This window comes from Anabas testudineus, chromosome 23, assembly GCF_900324465.2.
Source record: "Anabas testudineus chromosome 23, fAnaTes1.2, whole genome shotgun sequence".
In the NCBI taxonomy this organism is placed as follows: Eukaryota; Metazoa; Chordata; class Actinopteri; order Anabantiformes; family Anabantidae; genus Anabas; species Anabas testudineus.
Genome location: NC_046631.1, coordinates 10385986 through 10401782, shown reverse-complemented (window position 1 = coordinate 10401782; position 15797 = coordinate 10385986). Strand labels below are relative to the sequence as shown.

Genomic DNA, 15797 nt, shown 5'->3' with positions numbered 1-15797 from the left:
AACCTAAGCATGTACATAAAGCAAGAATCTGACTTATAGTACATTTTAAAGATAGATAGTGATATTATTTTAGAGATTAGCACTGGGCAAGATGGGAACGTCTACAAATATAAACAAAAATAAAGATTTGTATGGTTTTATACTTACAGTATATTTGGCATCTTATGTACTGCAATGTATTATTTGTGTAGAAGTGTCCACACTGATATCTCTGTGGTAAACTAATAGTAATAATTAGTCAGAGTCTTATGTATTATACACTATTATCAATTAAACTTATCACAATAGTGTGATGAATGTTTTTCCTGTATTCGATGAAGGAAAAACTTCGGCAGCTACAAACAAATCTTATTGAAGGTCCTACAGCTAAAACAGTTGATTGGTGAAAGGAAATAAAGTCAAATACATTTTAATAATTGACAAGTACCAACATTTGCAGGTTTCAGCAGATGATAATTAACATTATAATCATAAAAAAGAAAAGTCTAGTAATGTTAATAGCATGAGTAAATAAATGTACAATAAGCGTGAAATCTAAAGGTCTATTAACTGTAAAGGAACCAGTCCACCATCTGCTGTAGGGTTAGTTAAGTTGACTTAGGAGGATGTTAGTTTGCAGACAATAAAGATGTAGTTGATACTATTGATGGTAGTGATACTTCAGCTGAATTTCCCATGGGCGAGGTCTTTCAAGCACTTTCTAGAGAATCTAGTAATAAACCCTGGTGTGTAGTGAAAGATTACTTGGATAAAGATATGTCACAATATAGGGAGGAAGGAAATGATAAAAAACATGATATATCTTGATATTGATATGGTATTGTTAAAAAGAAGAGATAAAACTTTAATGATCCCCAAGAGGGAAATTTCCCTGTTGCAGCAAGACAATGACAAACAACAATAAACAAATAGTAAAACGATGAAGTATAAATAGATGAAGTTTAAAAAGTATTGTAGCCAAGTTATATAATGTAAAAAGCAGATGAGATGGATTGTCCAGAAGGATGCTGATCTTCCAGACTGTTTAATTCAAACTACAGATTTTGTCTTGATCAGCTTGTTCAGTGTTCAATATCTTTCTTGCCACCTCTGTGTGTCTCTATTTTCCTTTTCTGCATTTCATGCAACTTTGCAACAAGCAGCTGGCAATCAGGGCTAATAAACCGATGCCCACTCCGAAGCTGAAGGTGGCGCTGGTTGTCAACCGTCATTAAAACCCAAGAAGAAGAAGAATACGATGGTGACGACGACGAAGAAGAAGCGCTCAACAACACGTCACTTCTCCTCTGTTCTGGCGGGATGGTTAAAAGCAGATTAGTGCTTCAATCGTCTCTTGTGTAACAAGCTTTACATTAATTTTAAAGCTTAACATGCTACATAATCTTAATAGATCAGTTTCAGTCGGTGACACCGAACGCACAGATTAGTTAAAGCGGCGTTAGCTCATTCTGCTAGCTTACGTTAGCTTCGTTTTTGTGTTAACGCTACAGTCAGCGGCTGAGGTTAGCTAACGTTAACATACAGTAAAGTTAATGTGACCATTGTTTGCTAGACATATTAAAGAAATTGAATAACCATAGCGATATTAGTTATTTAAATTGTGCATGCCATGGATCGGCCATCGAGGTTTGTAAACCACTTCTTCTCCCGTAATTGGTGTCGCTGCTGTCCTGTGATATTTAACGCAAACTTGCACCGTTCATTTACACGCAGGAAAACAAAGGTGGTGAATTACTGTGAAGCCAAAGACTTCGATGATGGTGAGTTAAGAGCCCACCAGCGCCACCAACACCAGTTCAAACAGTAGAAATGCATTTGTTAGCTGTATAAAATGTGTTTTCCTATAACATTATATAGAGATATTGGGATCACATTTGGTTATTAGGAAGGTTCCTGTCCCGCTTAAATGTGAAGTAAAATATTAAAAGTAAATAAAATAAAATAAACCAAGTTCATAGATAATTATTTGATACTTCAGGTGAGATTTGCAGGGCTGATTTAGCCTATGCATGAGTTAACAGCCAGTGCTATGTCTCTCTCAAATTGAAAATGTACAGTCCTTCCATTAAATCCAGCATCGCTGAGTCTTGCTAATATAATGTGTGAGTGAGGAATTTAAATAAATGTTTTGCAACTGTGAGGATAAAATACATAACCAAAATAAAAAGTTTAGCAGTAGCAACAGAGCTGTTAATATCTTGGTTAACTTGCACAACTTTGCCATTCAGAGTCCATTCACATTTTCAGGGGATTTGATAATACCCATAGGTAACATAAACTGAATCAGTCTTTTCTCACTGCCAACATATCTCACTGTTTTGTCTTTTTGCTGTGACAGATGAGGATTTTGCTTGTGTGAAGGCTCCACCTAGCAAAAAAGCCAAGGAGGATGTTAAACAGGAGCATAAGAAATCCACCAACAAGACCTCCAGTCAAGAGAATAACTCACAGTCCGCACTAAGCCAAAAGAGCAGGTGGGTCTTAAATGAATATGACAATGTGAACAAAGTGAGAATGATGAGCGAAAATGGTAAATTCTCATAGTTGTTAGCGCAAAAAAACAAAATCATTGTGAGTGGGACTTGATTTCAACAAGGAAATACAATCAATTATTTGGTTTGACTCACCAGCACTTGGATGGGTGTGTTAGTGTTTGGATTAAAGTCTGTGTGCTTCTCACCTGGGTAGTTGGGTAAAGTAAACTGTACAATATAATATTTCAATATATTCTTATAAGTCATGCAGAACTGGACAAAGTCTATTTCTGGTCTGAAATGTCCGATGACAAAAAGCCTGTCAGCTCCAACAAAGGTCATGGGTCTTTTCATGTTCAATGTTTGGTTATTTTTTTCAGAGTCATTAAACTATAAATTGATAAGTGGTTTAATGTGTGATGATTACTTGATGTGCATACATCATGGTGTAAATCTAAAATTGAGTGATTTGTGAACCTTAGCTTCACAAATGTTTTTCCACAGAAGACCATTAGATGAGAAATTGTGCGAACGAGATCTAGAGGCAGCTATTACACTTTCCTTGCTCAACAATGCAGATGGAATTAAGGAGCAGTCTCCCACCAGTAAAGGTAAACTCTTATGTAAAATGTAAATGTAAATTGTACAGTTTTGTTTATTAGAGTTTTCAACTGATAATTCTATTAAATGTCTCTAGGAGATGTCAAGGTTCAGCTCCCAGTAGATGAAAACACAGATCCATCGTCACTGCACCTGTCGAACTGCAGTGTGGATAGTACAATTTTAGGTAAATTCCCCTTATTTATGTCTACTCCACTCTTTCCCCTCAGGTATTACACTTTTAAACAGGGCTGAAAATATGAATCCAATTTCTTAAATCTCTAAAAGAAAGGTATTGTTTTAAATCATTTTTTGGTATTACATGTTTACTTCATGAAACCAGAACAAACAAAATGATCATTGAAAGACATGTTGGTGTTACAACACTGGAGAGTGACAATGAGAGGAAACTTCTTAAACACATTATTTAACATGTAATGTAGTTGATCTCGCATCACATAATTTTATAATAATCTTATGTAGTCACTCTAAAAAAAGAAAAAGTGTCTTCAGCAACAGCTTTGTTCTCCTGTACAGAACTTTCTGCCCCCCTCCCTCTGATCTTCTGTGTGTGTGTCTCTTTCACACACTATTACACACAACTAGATCTGTGGTGCATAACGGAACAATAATTGTAAAGCTACAATATGCACTTTAAAGCACATGTTGTGGTAGCATCTTACTCGAAGTCAGTCAAGTCTTGTCTGCCCAGCCCTCCCTAATCTTACTGCTCTTTGTTTTTCTGCCATCTGCCATATACCAATATTAATAATAAAACGAAAGCCAAACTGGCACCAGGTAATTGCTGTCATTAAAAACAAACATTAGTGGAGTGGTTCGTCAGGAAGCAAAGTAAACATGTCTTAAATTCAGCTTTAAAATAGTGGTGTCACAGGTTGTCATGTTGTGCAATACAGATTTATTTGTTGCTGTTATATTGCACTAAACCAAATAGAGGTGATGTTCGATTGATGCAGTGGATCTAACTGCAAAATCAAACATGACAGAAGCATCGTCATGTAAGAATTGCTTATGGGTCTTGCTTGAGATACAATTTAATGTATTTAGCTACGTATTAAAAATTAAATCCATCTGTGATACTATGAACATCAATTGTTTGATAGTCATAGAGAAGTTGTGAAAAATTTCTGTAGCTGTTACAATTTGTTTACTTCAGGTCTGGATGTAATCTCATCAGCGAAAGAGTCATCTCACTCATCCAGACAGAGTAAATCTGCCACTAAAGCAGCAGAAGAGCAGCGAAGAAAACTTAAGGAAGAAGATGAAGACTATCAACCCAAACTGACGCCAGGTTGTCACTGCCATGTTCCTGTTGAAGTATTTGTCTTACTTTTTTCTTTCTATGCCATTAAAATAACAGTAATACCTCTCCAGATTTAGAAAGCGATGAAGATTTCAGTGAACCAGATGAGAGCGAAGATGAGGAGTTCACCGTGAAGAAAGTCAGCAAAACTAAAAAGGAGAAAGTTACAAAAAATCAGAAACCCAAGCAGCCTCCTGCTTCTAAAAAAGAAAAACCACCGTCAAAACCTAAATCTCGGGCATCAGGTTTGTTCTTGAAAGTCATTAAAAAGATTCAGCTTTTGGCTGTTATTGTAATTTTCATTCAGTCATTAAAAACTACTTTTCTCAGGAGTTACCACACCAGTGAGAAGTCCTCCAGCAGCTAAACTTGCACCCAAAAGGCCTGCTTCATTCTCCACAGTCTCTACACCTAAAGCTACAGTGTCTCTGAGCCCAGCAGGCAGCAAAATACCAAAGTGGAACCCACCAGGTATGGTATTAATCATAAATGTGTTAATGAACAACAGCAATGATACTTTAATAGAAATCTTTAGAGAAATTTACCGTATGTGCAAATTGAAAAATAATTTCTGTTTTCTCTCCAGGTCAAATTGGTAAAAGTCCCACCTCATCCCAATCTCCAGCAGTGAAGTCTCCAGGTCAGGGTCTGCGACTCGGACTGTCCCGTCTTGTTCGAGTTAAACCTCTTCACCCAAGCGTCACAAGTCACTGACTGAACTGATGTGATGTGTGTCAGTGAAATCCTTGTAAATATTATTTTCTATTTTTGTAAAGTAGAATCGAGTACACAGAAAGTGATTTACAGTAAGATTTATTCACATGATATTTTCAGCATTGGTCGTATACAACACTTTGAACTTCTCATATTGTCATTTTAACCTGCAAATTAGAAAGGTTCATAAAATCATACATTCATTCTCAAGTACAGAAATTCTAAGTAGATTTTAAATGTTCCCTAAACTATTTCTCATCTCAAAAAAACGTTTGGTATGGTTATTTGTTTTATGTGGAGAAGTGTGAATTGGCTCACTAATTTATGACCCCTTTTTCAGTTATGTGTAAATGTATAGTGTGTACATATATAAAATAAAATTTAAAAGCTATTTAATTTTGAATGATGATTTGCTGAGAAAGAGAACAACAAACTCAACCTTTCAGTTTATCTCTTGTGTTGCTCTATGGTGTCTGACTCGTTCAGTAATAGTCCATAGTTTCCAGCTTTAGAGTAAGGGAATTGTATTATTTTTATTTGTCGTTGTGCTAAGCATTTGTCACTTCATCTTTCTGCCTGTCAAACCGCTCTCTCTGAAAATAAACAAGTCCGTCTGATATCTTTTGAGCATAAATCAGCTTGTTTTACTTGTGATAAATGCTACAGCCTACGTTGTCTTCATGATGAAGCGTAGCCTAAATGAATGTAGTTACAAAATTTACTATTAACACCTCATCATAATGCTGTACCGCAACAAAGTAAATTTAGCCTATACAAACAATGTCAGTAAGTGTGCACTGTAAATGACTAAACTGTTATCCTTGTTCAAACACTGCTGCGCTTGAGCAGGTAATGTTGTCTTTGTTCTTCACTCAGTCTCTGCTTCACCTGGTGAAATGCATGTCCACTTGTTTTTTTTGCTGCTTGTTGACACTCCTTTACTAGCTTTGGTGAATTTCTCTGTAAGTTGGCAGACCAAATATTTCTACTCACTGATTGCCAACATCGTAAGTTACTGCATCATTAAAGATGAGTGTGCCTGTTGCAGAGGCAGTTATACAAACCCCAAGTGTTGACACATCTAATGAGCTTGTACTGTACGGTTTGGATTATGATCATTTTCACCTCCGCCCTTTGGCCTTTAATTTTGTAGGTTATTAGTCAATTAAGCAAATAAAACTGTTCCAGAACGTCTTACTGCTGATGGGTGGTTGGCATCATGTGGTATCGCCTCTATATTTCTGCACACGCTGTGTTATTCAGGTGGATTATGGTACATTGTTGGCGCTGGTTTTTCATCACAGCTTTCACACGTCTTCTGTCATCAGCTGCTGTTATGATCTTTTCTCTTATATGTTGCTCTGTACACAAGTGGTTCTTTCTTTCTCGGCTCATTTCAAATATTTCTCTTGACTATGCCCAATGTGTCCTCTGAGTGACAATCCTTCATTTCACAGAGTACCAATGTCTTACTTTTCCTACAAGTGACAGGTCTCTGATAATCATGTTGCTTATTCTTTTTAATAACAAATGCAGTTTTTACAGGTAAAATCCAAGAAAAACTTTAAGAGTAGTGATTTAGAGCAGTGTATTCTACTGCAGAAATTTGCAGATGTTAGTCCATAACTGAAATTCTGTGACAGTGACACTAGGCAAATATTGTACAGTAGGGGTTGTAATCTTTCTCTCTCTTTTTTGTTTAACAAACCATCTCCATTGTGTTTTACAGTGACAGCAGTTTGTCAAAATTGGCATCTGAAGACAAGGGTGTGTTTCTCATTACTCTGTAACTAATGTACACATTTGTCACTAGTGACAATAAAGAAAGACAAATGACAGAAAAGGATAGAACAAGGATGCAGGATCCTGCCAGGTAAATCATGAATGAATAAGTTCAACAAAAAAAGAAAGAAGGTAAGTAAACCAAAGTAACAATGACATTATAAAAATACAAACTGATTTATTCCTTTTGAATTAAAAAGAATAGAGTTTACTGTCATAAGTAGGTGTTCAGATAGAAGTAATTAATAGAAGTATTTTCTTTTTAATTAATTCCAAGATTAACTGACTCATTATGACTTTTGTGAAATGTCAAAAGAAATCATAATTATAAGAAGTTAAAGCAGATTTTGTACTGTGTGTGAAGGGGGTGGTGAGAGAGAGAGAGGAGGGACAGCACCTGAGATAAAAGTCAATTCATTCACCTGTATCATTTGATTCGAGACAATGAAACGCAGGACATGCACAGAGGCACCATGATGAGATCTGGCTGGATTAAAGGATTCCTCGTGGTGTTTTTTGTGACTTTTGCGTTGTTAAACCTCAGCTCCATAAAGAGAGAGGTCCATACCCATTCAGAGAGACTCCAGAGGGCTCATCAGAATGAATCCATCAGGGGCCAGGGAATGCTGAAGAGGATGGGGAAGCTGGAAGCAGACATCAAAAGACTGCGTGAGTCACTTTTTAAAAAAAAAAACATTTTAATGTGTTAACAGCAAAGTATAGTATGATTTGGTGTCCTGCAGCCCTAAAACGGCGCTTTACGGTGTGTAATTGAGCTGCCTGACCTTCAGCTAATCGGTCCCAAATTGAGAGTGAAAAGGTGCAACACGCAACAACAAGGTTACACATTAAACACATTATACTATTAGCTTTTTGACAACACACAGTACTTTGTTTTGGGTAAACAGTGCACTGTGCTGCCAAGACTTGCACTGGGGACTGATTTATTAAAGAAATGAAGGCACGCTGTATTTACATTGCAGGCAGGTATACTCTTCCAGCAATTTGCTTCGACAGTCACTGATGGTTAAAACCAAATATTGTCTTTTGTCTGCAGTCAATCTGATGAACGACCATGGCAGGAAGGAACCAGTGCCACAGAAGAATGCAGATGTGAAGAAAGAGAGGAAGCTGGTGAAAAAGCTGTACCCGAACTCACCTCTGTTCCGCAGGTGGGGTGATGAGCTGTCCGAGGAGGAGCAGAAGGAGGCAGAGAAGTTGTTTCACAGATACGGCTACAACGCCTTCCTCAGTGACAGATTGCCCCTGAACAGAGAGATCTCTGACACCAGGTCCCCCAGGTGACTATTTGAAAGAACAAATAAACCACACCTGGTACAGTGAGCTACTCTACAGTAAATCATCAAAATTTGGGTCTTCTCCCTATTGGATTTAATTTGATTGGCTACTATTTTATATAATACACTTAAGCATTGAAACGTCATCATAAAGCCTTGTAGGAAATTACATCTACAGTATTTCATTCAATAAAACACACTGAAATCCTTGTGTACGACATGTAAGAATCTAAACGATCAACATCACTTTTCAGGTGTGCTGAAAAGAAGTACCCAGAGGATCTTCCCACCATCAGCGTTGTGCTGATCTACCTGGATGAAGCTCTTTCTGTGATCAAACGGGCCATCCGCAGCATCATTGACAAGACACCAGCTCGGCTGCTGAAGGAAATCATACTGGTGGATGATCACAGCAGTAATGGTATGTCGGTCTGCTCCAGATTTGTGCTCTATATGTATTGTTAGACTCTGAAATTTAATGATTGTTTCCTGCAAATGACCAAAGATATACCTTCTTTTGCTTGTAGTAGTATGTCGCAACATAGATTTGTCATGACGCAGTTGGTTTTGCAGTGTTTAGATGTGAATATTCTGCTGACAGCTGTACATATTTGTACAGTGAAAACAAACAAGTTCAACTGTTGCATGCGTCTAGATTTCAAGTGATGTAAATAAGAGATGGAGTGTAATGTGGCTACACGATAGTTTGATTTGGCTACATAAGTATAGAAACGTGTCAAAGATGTGTAGAGGATTTAAATGAACAATAATATACTTGTTCACTTTATTTCCGAGAAATAATCTACCTTGTGCCTGTTATGCAAATATGAAATTAGAGCTGGGAGATTTTCTGGTTAGGTGCTCATATGTACAGAGAAACCATTTTTCCTTGATGTAATCATTACTTTTGTTTGCACTGTCTGTCTAAATGTCCCACCCTACTTTGCTTTTAATGTAAGTGAGGGGGAACAATGTATTTTAAATGCAAACATGCAGGGTTTTTTTTACTGTGTGTGCTAAGCTAAACTAACCCACTGCTGTTGTTATATCTTTATTTTCTGCAGAGGATTTAATGGAGAAACTGGATGACTACATCAACTTGATCCACGAGGAGTGTCCAGGTCTAGTGAGGAGAGTCCGGCACTCTCAGCAGCTCGGTCTAACCCAGGCCAGGCTGTCGGGGTGGAAGGCTGCTGTGGGGGATGTGGTGGCCATCCTGGATGCTCACATAGAAGTTCATGTACAATGGTTGGTTTAAGTGTAGTGACCTGTGATTATGTTTGAAATTGATTGTGTCTGTGATGATAAACCCATTTTCACATCTTCGTCACTGTGTGTCCAGGGCAGAGCCCCTGTTAGCTCGCATTAAAGAGGACCGCACTGTGATTCTGACACCAGTGTTTGACAGAGTCAATTTTGATGACTTGACCCTGACTCCCTACTCGCCTGCAGCGGATGCCTTTGACTGGGCTCTGTGGTGCATGTACGAGTCCTTCAGACCCGAATGGTATGCTTTAAAGGACGACTCACAGCCTGGCAAGTAAGTTAAATTTAATTTACGAAATCACAAAAAACATAATTCCACACTTAAAAATAATACTAGTATATAGTTAGATGAAAAGATTAATACCAGTTTTATCTATAAGTAACAGTATGAAATACACTGTTAAAATGAAGGTGGTGTAAATTAAGGATTTCCAGCAAAAACAACTTAAATGTCTCAAATAGTATTTGTAATACACAACATAATTGTATATTTAGTACTTGCACACAGTATTTTCAAGACCAGATATTGTTCAATCATAATCTGAAAAGTCCTGTAAGTGATCCTGCATCTCCAAATGCATTAGTTTTTGATGCTTTGCTTTAGGCTGACCAATGAGGTTATGTCCTCTATTTTATTATATAGTTATTTTCTCATTTTGTAATCCAGACAGTAGCTCTGTTCGCTGACTAAAAGTTGTCACCACCTGAATTAGATCATCGGTAGTGTGAATATAAGAGGGCTTTTACAAAGATTCCCCTAGCAATGGCAGTTTACATGTTCTAATTTTCCTATGATCTTTCCTGGAAGGTATGCAAAACTTGTGGTATTTACAGGGAAATTCAATAGATTAGACATAAATGATCTCATAGCCTTATGCAGTAAAACCAAAATGAAACCAACACACTCCTGAAGTCAGTATTTGTAAAATTAAAGCTGCTAATCTAAAGGCAAAAGACAAGAGTAACGTGTAGGACTTTATAATTCATTCCAAATCCTGTTGTCAGGAGTCCTTCCATCATGGGCATTCTTGTAGCTGACCGCAAGTTTTTTGGAGAGATCGGAAGCCTTGATGGTGGAATGAAAATATACGGAGGTGAAAACGTGGAGCTCGGCATCAGGGTAAGATTTTCATATGGTTTTGGTCTACGGTGGTCTCGATTTGCCCAAGCATGTCTGTCAAATACTGATATTATTATGTTGGCAGGTGTGGCTGTGTGGAGGAAGCATAGAGATTATACCTTGCTCTAAAATTGCCCACATTGAACGAGCATCAAAGCCTTACCTACCAGACCTCAGTGTGATGATGAAGCGTAATGCACTCAGGGTGGCAGAAGTGTGGCTGGATGAATATAAATATAATGTCAACATAGCCTGGAATCTTCCAATAGAGGTAAGGGAGTGATACTTCACTAGCCATGCAGGTGTGGACATTAGGGGTTCGTAAATAATGGGCAACTGACTTCAGAAATGTATCTTCCTCAGAACCATGGGATAGACATTGGGGATGTGTCAGAGAGGAAGAAGCTGAGAGAGAGGCTGAACTGCAAACCGTTCAAGTGGTACCTGGATAACATTTACCCCAAGCTGGACCCCCTGAATAACCTCATCGGTTACGGAGCTGTGAGTAATACTTTTATCTGGTGTCACAGTCATTCTTCAACTCCCCCTGTGCTTTAAAATAAGGAATGTTTAATTATCTTACATATTTATATGCTGCCAAATTAGTCTCAGTGCAGGCACATAAGTTGATTTCAAACCCATGTCTGCTCATTGCCCAAATTTTGCATTGTCACCCAGCAGCTTCCTAATATGTAATAACACTTCATTTAATGATAACAAGAATGTATCATACATCTTGCCTTAGTTAAGCATAGGATTTGGAGAAAGACTGCATTCTCCAGTGTAGTTGGAATCTTATTGAGTTCCCTCACTCAGCCTAACAACAAATGTGTTGTGTAGTTTTTCTCATTTTCTGACTTTGAGTTTCTTAGGGCCACAAAAACATTTTTCTTCTATCACAGCTGATAAATGATCTGAAACCAGACCTCTGTATTGACCAAGGCCCGATGCCTGGGAGTGTACCCATTGTTTATGGTTGCCACCACTACTCACCCCAGGTACAGTATGTTAAGGAGACTAATGCATGCATAGTAAATAATAATTTGCTTTTAAATAACAGCTTTTCGTCTGTTGTCTAGCATTGTTATTATCGGTCTGATGGACAACTCTACATAGGTGGAATTAAATCTCACAAGTACAACAGCAACCGCTGCCTGGTGGACCTTGGTACTGGAGTCTACCCAGGACTGTATGAGTGTAACATAGTCCAGCAGAAGAAGTTCCACAGTATGTGGGACTTTAAACAGGTGAATACTTTAGCTTTGAGACAGCAAACAGGCCCTGTGTAGGGAAAATACATTAATGAAATGTGTTTAATTCCCAGGGTGGACCAATCCAGAACAGAGACACAAAGCGATGTCTTGAGATTGCCACAGGTAATGATGGCTATTACAAACTTGTTGTGCAGCAGTGCACTGGTCAGAGCTGGAAGATACAACACCTCATTAAAGCTACCTGAGAAGTCTCAAGTCTCAAGTCTCAAGTCTCAAGTCTCAAGTCTCAAGTCTCAAGTCTCAAGTCTCAAGTCTCAAGTCTCAAGTCTCAAGTCTCAAGTCTCAAGTCTCAAGTCTCAAGTCTCAAGTCTCAAGTCTCAATTTCAAGTCTCAGTCTCAAGTCTCAAGTCTCAAGTCTCAAGTCTCAAGTCAAGTCTCAAGTCTCAAGTCTCAAGTCTCAAGTCTCAAGTCTCAAGTCTCAAGTCTCAAGTCTCAAGTCTCAAGTCTCAAGTCTCAAGTCTCAAGTCTCAAGTCTCAAGTCTCAAGTCTCAAGTCTCAAGTCTCAAGTCTCAAGTCTCAAGTCTCAAGTCTCAAGTCTCAAGTCTCAAGTCTCAAGTCTCAAGTCTCAAGTCTCAAGTCTCAAGTCTCAAGTCTCAAGTCTCAAGTCTCAAGTCTCAAGTCTCAAGTCTCAAGTCTCAAGTCTCAAGTCTCAAGTCTCAAGTCTCAAGTCTCAAGTCTCAAGTCTCAAGTCTCAAGTCTCAAGTCTCAAGTCTCAAGTCTCAAGTCTCAAGTCTCAAGTCTCAAGTCTCAAGTCTCAAGTCTCAAGTCTCAAGTCTCAAGTCTCAAGTCTCAAGTCTCAAGTCTCAAGTCTCAAGTCTCAAGTCTCAAGTCTCAAGTCTCAAGTCTCAAGTCTCAAGTCAAGTCTCAAGTCTCAAGTCTCAAGTCTCAAGTCTCAAGTCTCAAGTCTCAAGTCTCAAGTCTCAAGTCTCAAGTCTCAAGTCTCAAGTCTCAAGTCTCAGTCTCAAGTCTCAAGTCTCAAGTCTCAAGTCTCAAGTCTCAAGTCTCAAGTCTCAAGTCTCAAGTCTCAAGTCTCAAGTCTCAAGTCTCAAGTCTCAAGTCTCAAGTCTCAACAAATACCACATTACAAAAGGATAAAAAACATGATTTATTCAGCTGTCACAAGCAAGTAGCAATGAATATGTCCCATTTCTTCTCAAACATGACTTGAGCTGTGTTCTTCAGAGAAGATGCTAGTGAGCTGTACCTGCAGGCAGAAGAAAAATATGACAGAACTGATGGTGAAAGTTGATATGGGAAATTGTACCATTGCACATAAAAATAAAAAACAATCCTGACCTGATGGAGTTGACAGCCAGTTCTTTCAGAGTGCCCAGGTTTGACTTTAACCCTCCAATACCCACAAAAGCTTGATAGAAATCGTAGGAGAGGCCTGTGGTGCCAAACAGCGATGGGTCATCAGAGCTGATCACCAATGGGTGACCCTCAGACATAAGCACAGCTGCTGGGTGGTTTCGAAGGTCTGATACCAGCTTCAGCACCTAAACATCAGAGGTTAAACATTTATACATCTATAGCTGGAATGGATTTTATTCTGTCCTGCAGATGACAAGAAGTTATTTGACCTGGTTTGAGATGGGACACAGCTCCACAGCCACGCTTCTGTTCCTAGAAATGTCTTTGGCAAGTGGATGGTGTGCCAAAGCGTAGCCATGCCCAATACGTCTCGTGTTGAACAGGAGCGCATCAAGGATGTTCTGATCTACATCTGTGCCTTCCTTATCTATAGTGAAAATAAAGTATTTCAGTGCTGTTTTGTAATAAAGACATACTTGATGCATTTTGTGTGTTTGATCCACCCACCTGTCTCTCCTGCATGAAAGAAGTACGGTAGTGCAACACCTAAATCAGCTGGCAGAGAAAGTGCCTCCCTGAAGTACCAAAGACTCCTTCCAGTGTCCTCCCTCCCAACCTGCAAACAATGTTCAAGTAGAACAAACAACTATTTCCACCTTAGTGCTTGTTATTACAATCAAAAGGCTGAACTGAACACATCTCACCACGTCAAATCCTGCAACAACATCTGGGAAATCTTTATGCAGCTCAATGGCCTCTTTTACAGCCGCTTTAACGACAGACACAGACAGAGCCCTGAAGAAGGCAGCAGTCAGCACACAGTGTTAATACTATGGCCAGAAATCTACAAAGTCACCACAACATTTGATAATTTGAATACATTTGCTGCTGAGTACACCAAGAGATAACCTGTATACTCATCCTTCCCAATCTTATTGCTGATAGATACTATATTACCTGTGCACAGACAGTATGATTCGGGCTCCAAAGAAGTCTGGATGGTCTGCAGTAAATTTATTTACAACTTCTTGAAACGTTTTCAGACTCCAGACCTTATCATGGATGGTTCCATCGAGCTCGTACGTCTGCAACCGAGTGTCAGAAACAGAACATTTTTAATGTACCACTACTTGAAGAGGACAGAGCCACAGGTATCAGACGTAAACAGACACATACCCTTGAGAGACCACTCCTAAGCTCCAGATACATGACATTATCCTGGTGAAGTTCCTCTAGACCCTTGTAGAAGTAGTCCCTCAGCACTGGAGCATGTGTGATTAGCCCTGCAGCTGCTATAAAGGCTTTCTCAAACTTCTCCCACACAACATCTTGACTTGGGTATTCACCATCTGGATCCTCGGTGAACAGCGTGAGGTGCTGCATTAAACTGAGAAGCACCATATCAGGGGTTAGGTTCTACCATTATAACTTCACTCAAATCATGTAAAAGGTGATATCTTAGTCAACCTGTTATCAAATTCTATAGGGTCTTGTATTCTGGCTCTTAAGGTCTCAAGCAGCTGCCAGTAGAAACAGTCCCATCTTGGGAAAGGCTGGCGATCCGAGAACAGGAAGCGGACAGAGTTGTCCCATGTGAAGCAGATGTAACAGTGGGGTCTGTAGGTGACGTTTTTCACCAGCCAATCAACGCTGACCAGAGACGAGCTGTGGATGTGTAGGGCTGCACCTGTCAACAGAACAGCAGGACATGCAGTCCAATGTGTCCCGTCACAACTTTCTACACTGGCTCCTCTTAAATATGCTTAATACAGCACACTATGCTAAAAGTCAGGTTATGAAGCAGATTCTGTGGCGATGGTTACATTTACTGATAATTTGTTTCTGTATTTTAAATGAATATTACAGCTTTTGCTTACACAGCTGCAACACTGAGGAAAACAGTCTGGGTGTGTGCCCAGCATAGCCATGCCTGCTACATCACCTTTAGGCATCTTCTGCAGCAGTTTGAAGATGGAGCTCTTCTGGATGAGAGGCTTTGCTTTGAAAAAATGGATAGCAGGCAGGAACTGGGCAGCAGACATCTCTTGCTCCATTAATCGATGCAGGTAAGTGTCCAACTTCTGCTCAGCTGTCGTCAGTGTCACTTGGCCTCCAGTATGTCTGGATGCTTCCTGACGTATCAGCATATCTCTCCAAGTTGGGTCAGGCATCCCATTAGTCACCCACAACCAGGGAAGTAACACAAAGGTGACCACAGGCTGGGAGATTGACATCACCATGTCCTCATGTGCCACAGGAGGGAGCCGTCCTACAACATGCCCACACACCTTCCACTACAGAGTGCTTGTTTAGTGCTGTAAAGAAAAACACGGCATCACAAACTAATTTCTCTACCTCAGGAGAGGTTGCTGTGGTCTTTGCAGCATAGTGGGTAAACACTTTAAACCAATGTTTAAGCTCATCAACAGAATAACTCTGCGTTTCAGTAATGATAGAGTGCATTCATCTAACTATGGCAAGAAATATAGAGTAAAATGAAACAATCCTAAGACAAATCATGGAAAACTTCAAGAAGTATCAAATATCAGAAATACTCACCAGTAAGACGATGCTGGTGGAGGTGCCTTTCAGTGCAGTCCGTCTCCCAAAAAGACTCGGCCTGTTTTCCCC

General features: G+C 39.3%; 3 protein-coding genes across 4 annotated transcripts; 2 read left to right on the top strand and 1 right to left on the bottom strand.

Moving 5' to 3' along the window:
- The first annotated feature begins 1250 nt into the window (after positions 1-1250).
- On the top strand, positions 1251-6788 carry rad51ap1 (RAD51 associated protein 1). 2 transcript variants are annotated; one of them, XM_026361547.1, is made up of 9 exons: positions 1251-1626; positions 1714-1760; positions 2339-2474; positions 2982-3085; positions 3172-3261; positions 4252-4386; positions 4470-4643; positions 4729-4869; positions 4985-6788. In XM_026361547.1, exons 1-9 carry the CDS (start codon positions 1610-1612, stop codon positions 5110-5112), a joined length of 972 nt encoding a protein of 323 aa, XP_026217332.1. In that variant the 5' UTR covers positions 1251-1609; the 3' UTR covers positions 5113-6788. The 2 variants fall into 2 exon arrangements, with proteins under 2 accessions (XP_026217332.1, XP_026217331.1); XM_026361546.1 differs by having other exon boundaries at positions 2979-3085.
- Positions 6789-7255: 467 nt separating this feature from the next.
- On the top strand, positions 7256-12113 carry LOC113163170 (probable polypeptide N-acetylgalactosaminyltransferase 8). Its single transcript, XM_026361541.1, has 11 exons — positions 7256-7563; positions 7952-8195; positions 8447-8613; positions 9257-9440; positions 9535-9732; positions 10464-10578; positions 10664-10849; positions 10942-11079; positions 11481-11576; positions 11658-11825; positions 11903-12113. Exons 1-11 carry the CDS (start codon positions 7353-7355, stop codon positions 12035-12037), a joined length of 1842 nt encoding a protein of 613 aa, XP_026217326.1. The 5' UTR covers positions 7256-7352; the 3' UTR covers positions 12038-12113.
- A 733-nt stretch (positions 12114-12846) lies between these two features.
- On the bottom strand, positions 12847-15781 carry ada2b (adenosine deaminase 2b). The gene is made up of 10 exons (XM_026361544.1): positions 15726-15781; positions 15109-15481; positions 14634-14853; positions 14343-14553; positions 14124-14251; positions 13871-13961; positions 13674-13782; positions 13436-13593; positions 13149-13351; positions 12847-13056 (listed from the first exon to the last, which is right to left on the bottom strand). The coding sequence occupies exons 2-10, from the start codon at positions 15404-15406 to the stop codon at positions 12969-12971; spliced, it is 1506 nt and encodes a 501-aa protein (XP_026217329.1). The 5' UTR covers positions 15407-15481; positions 15726-15781; the 3' UTR covers positions 12847-12968.
- Between the last annotated feature and the right edge of the window lie 16 nt (positions 15782-15797).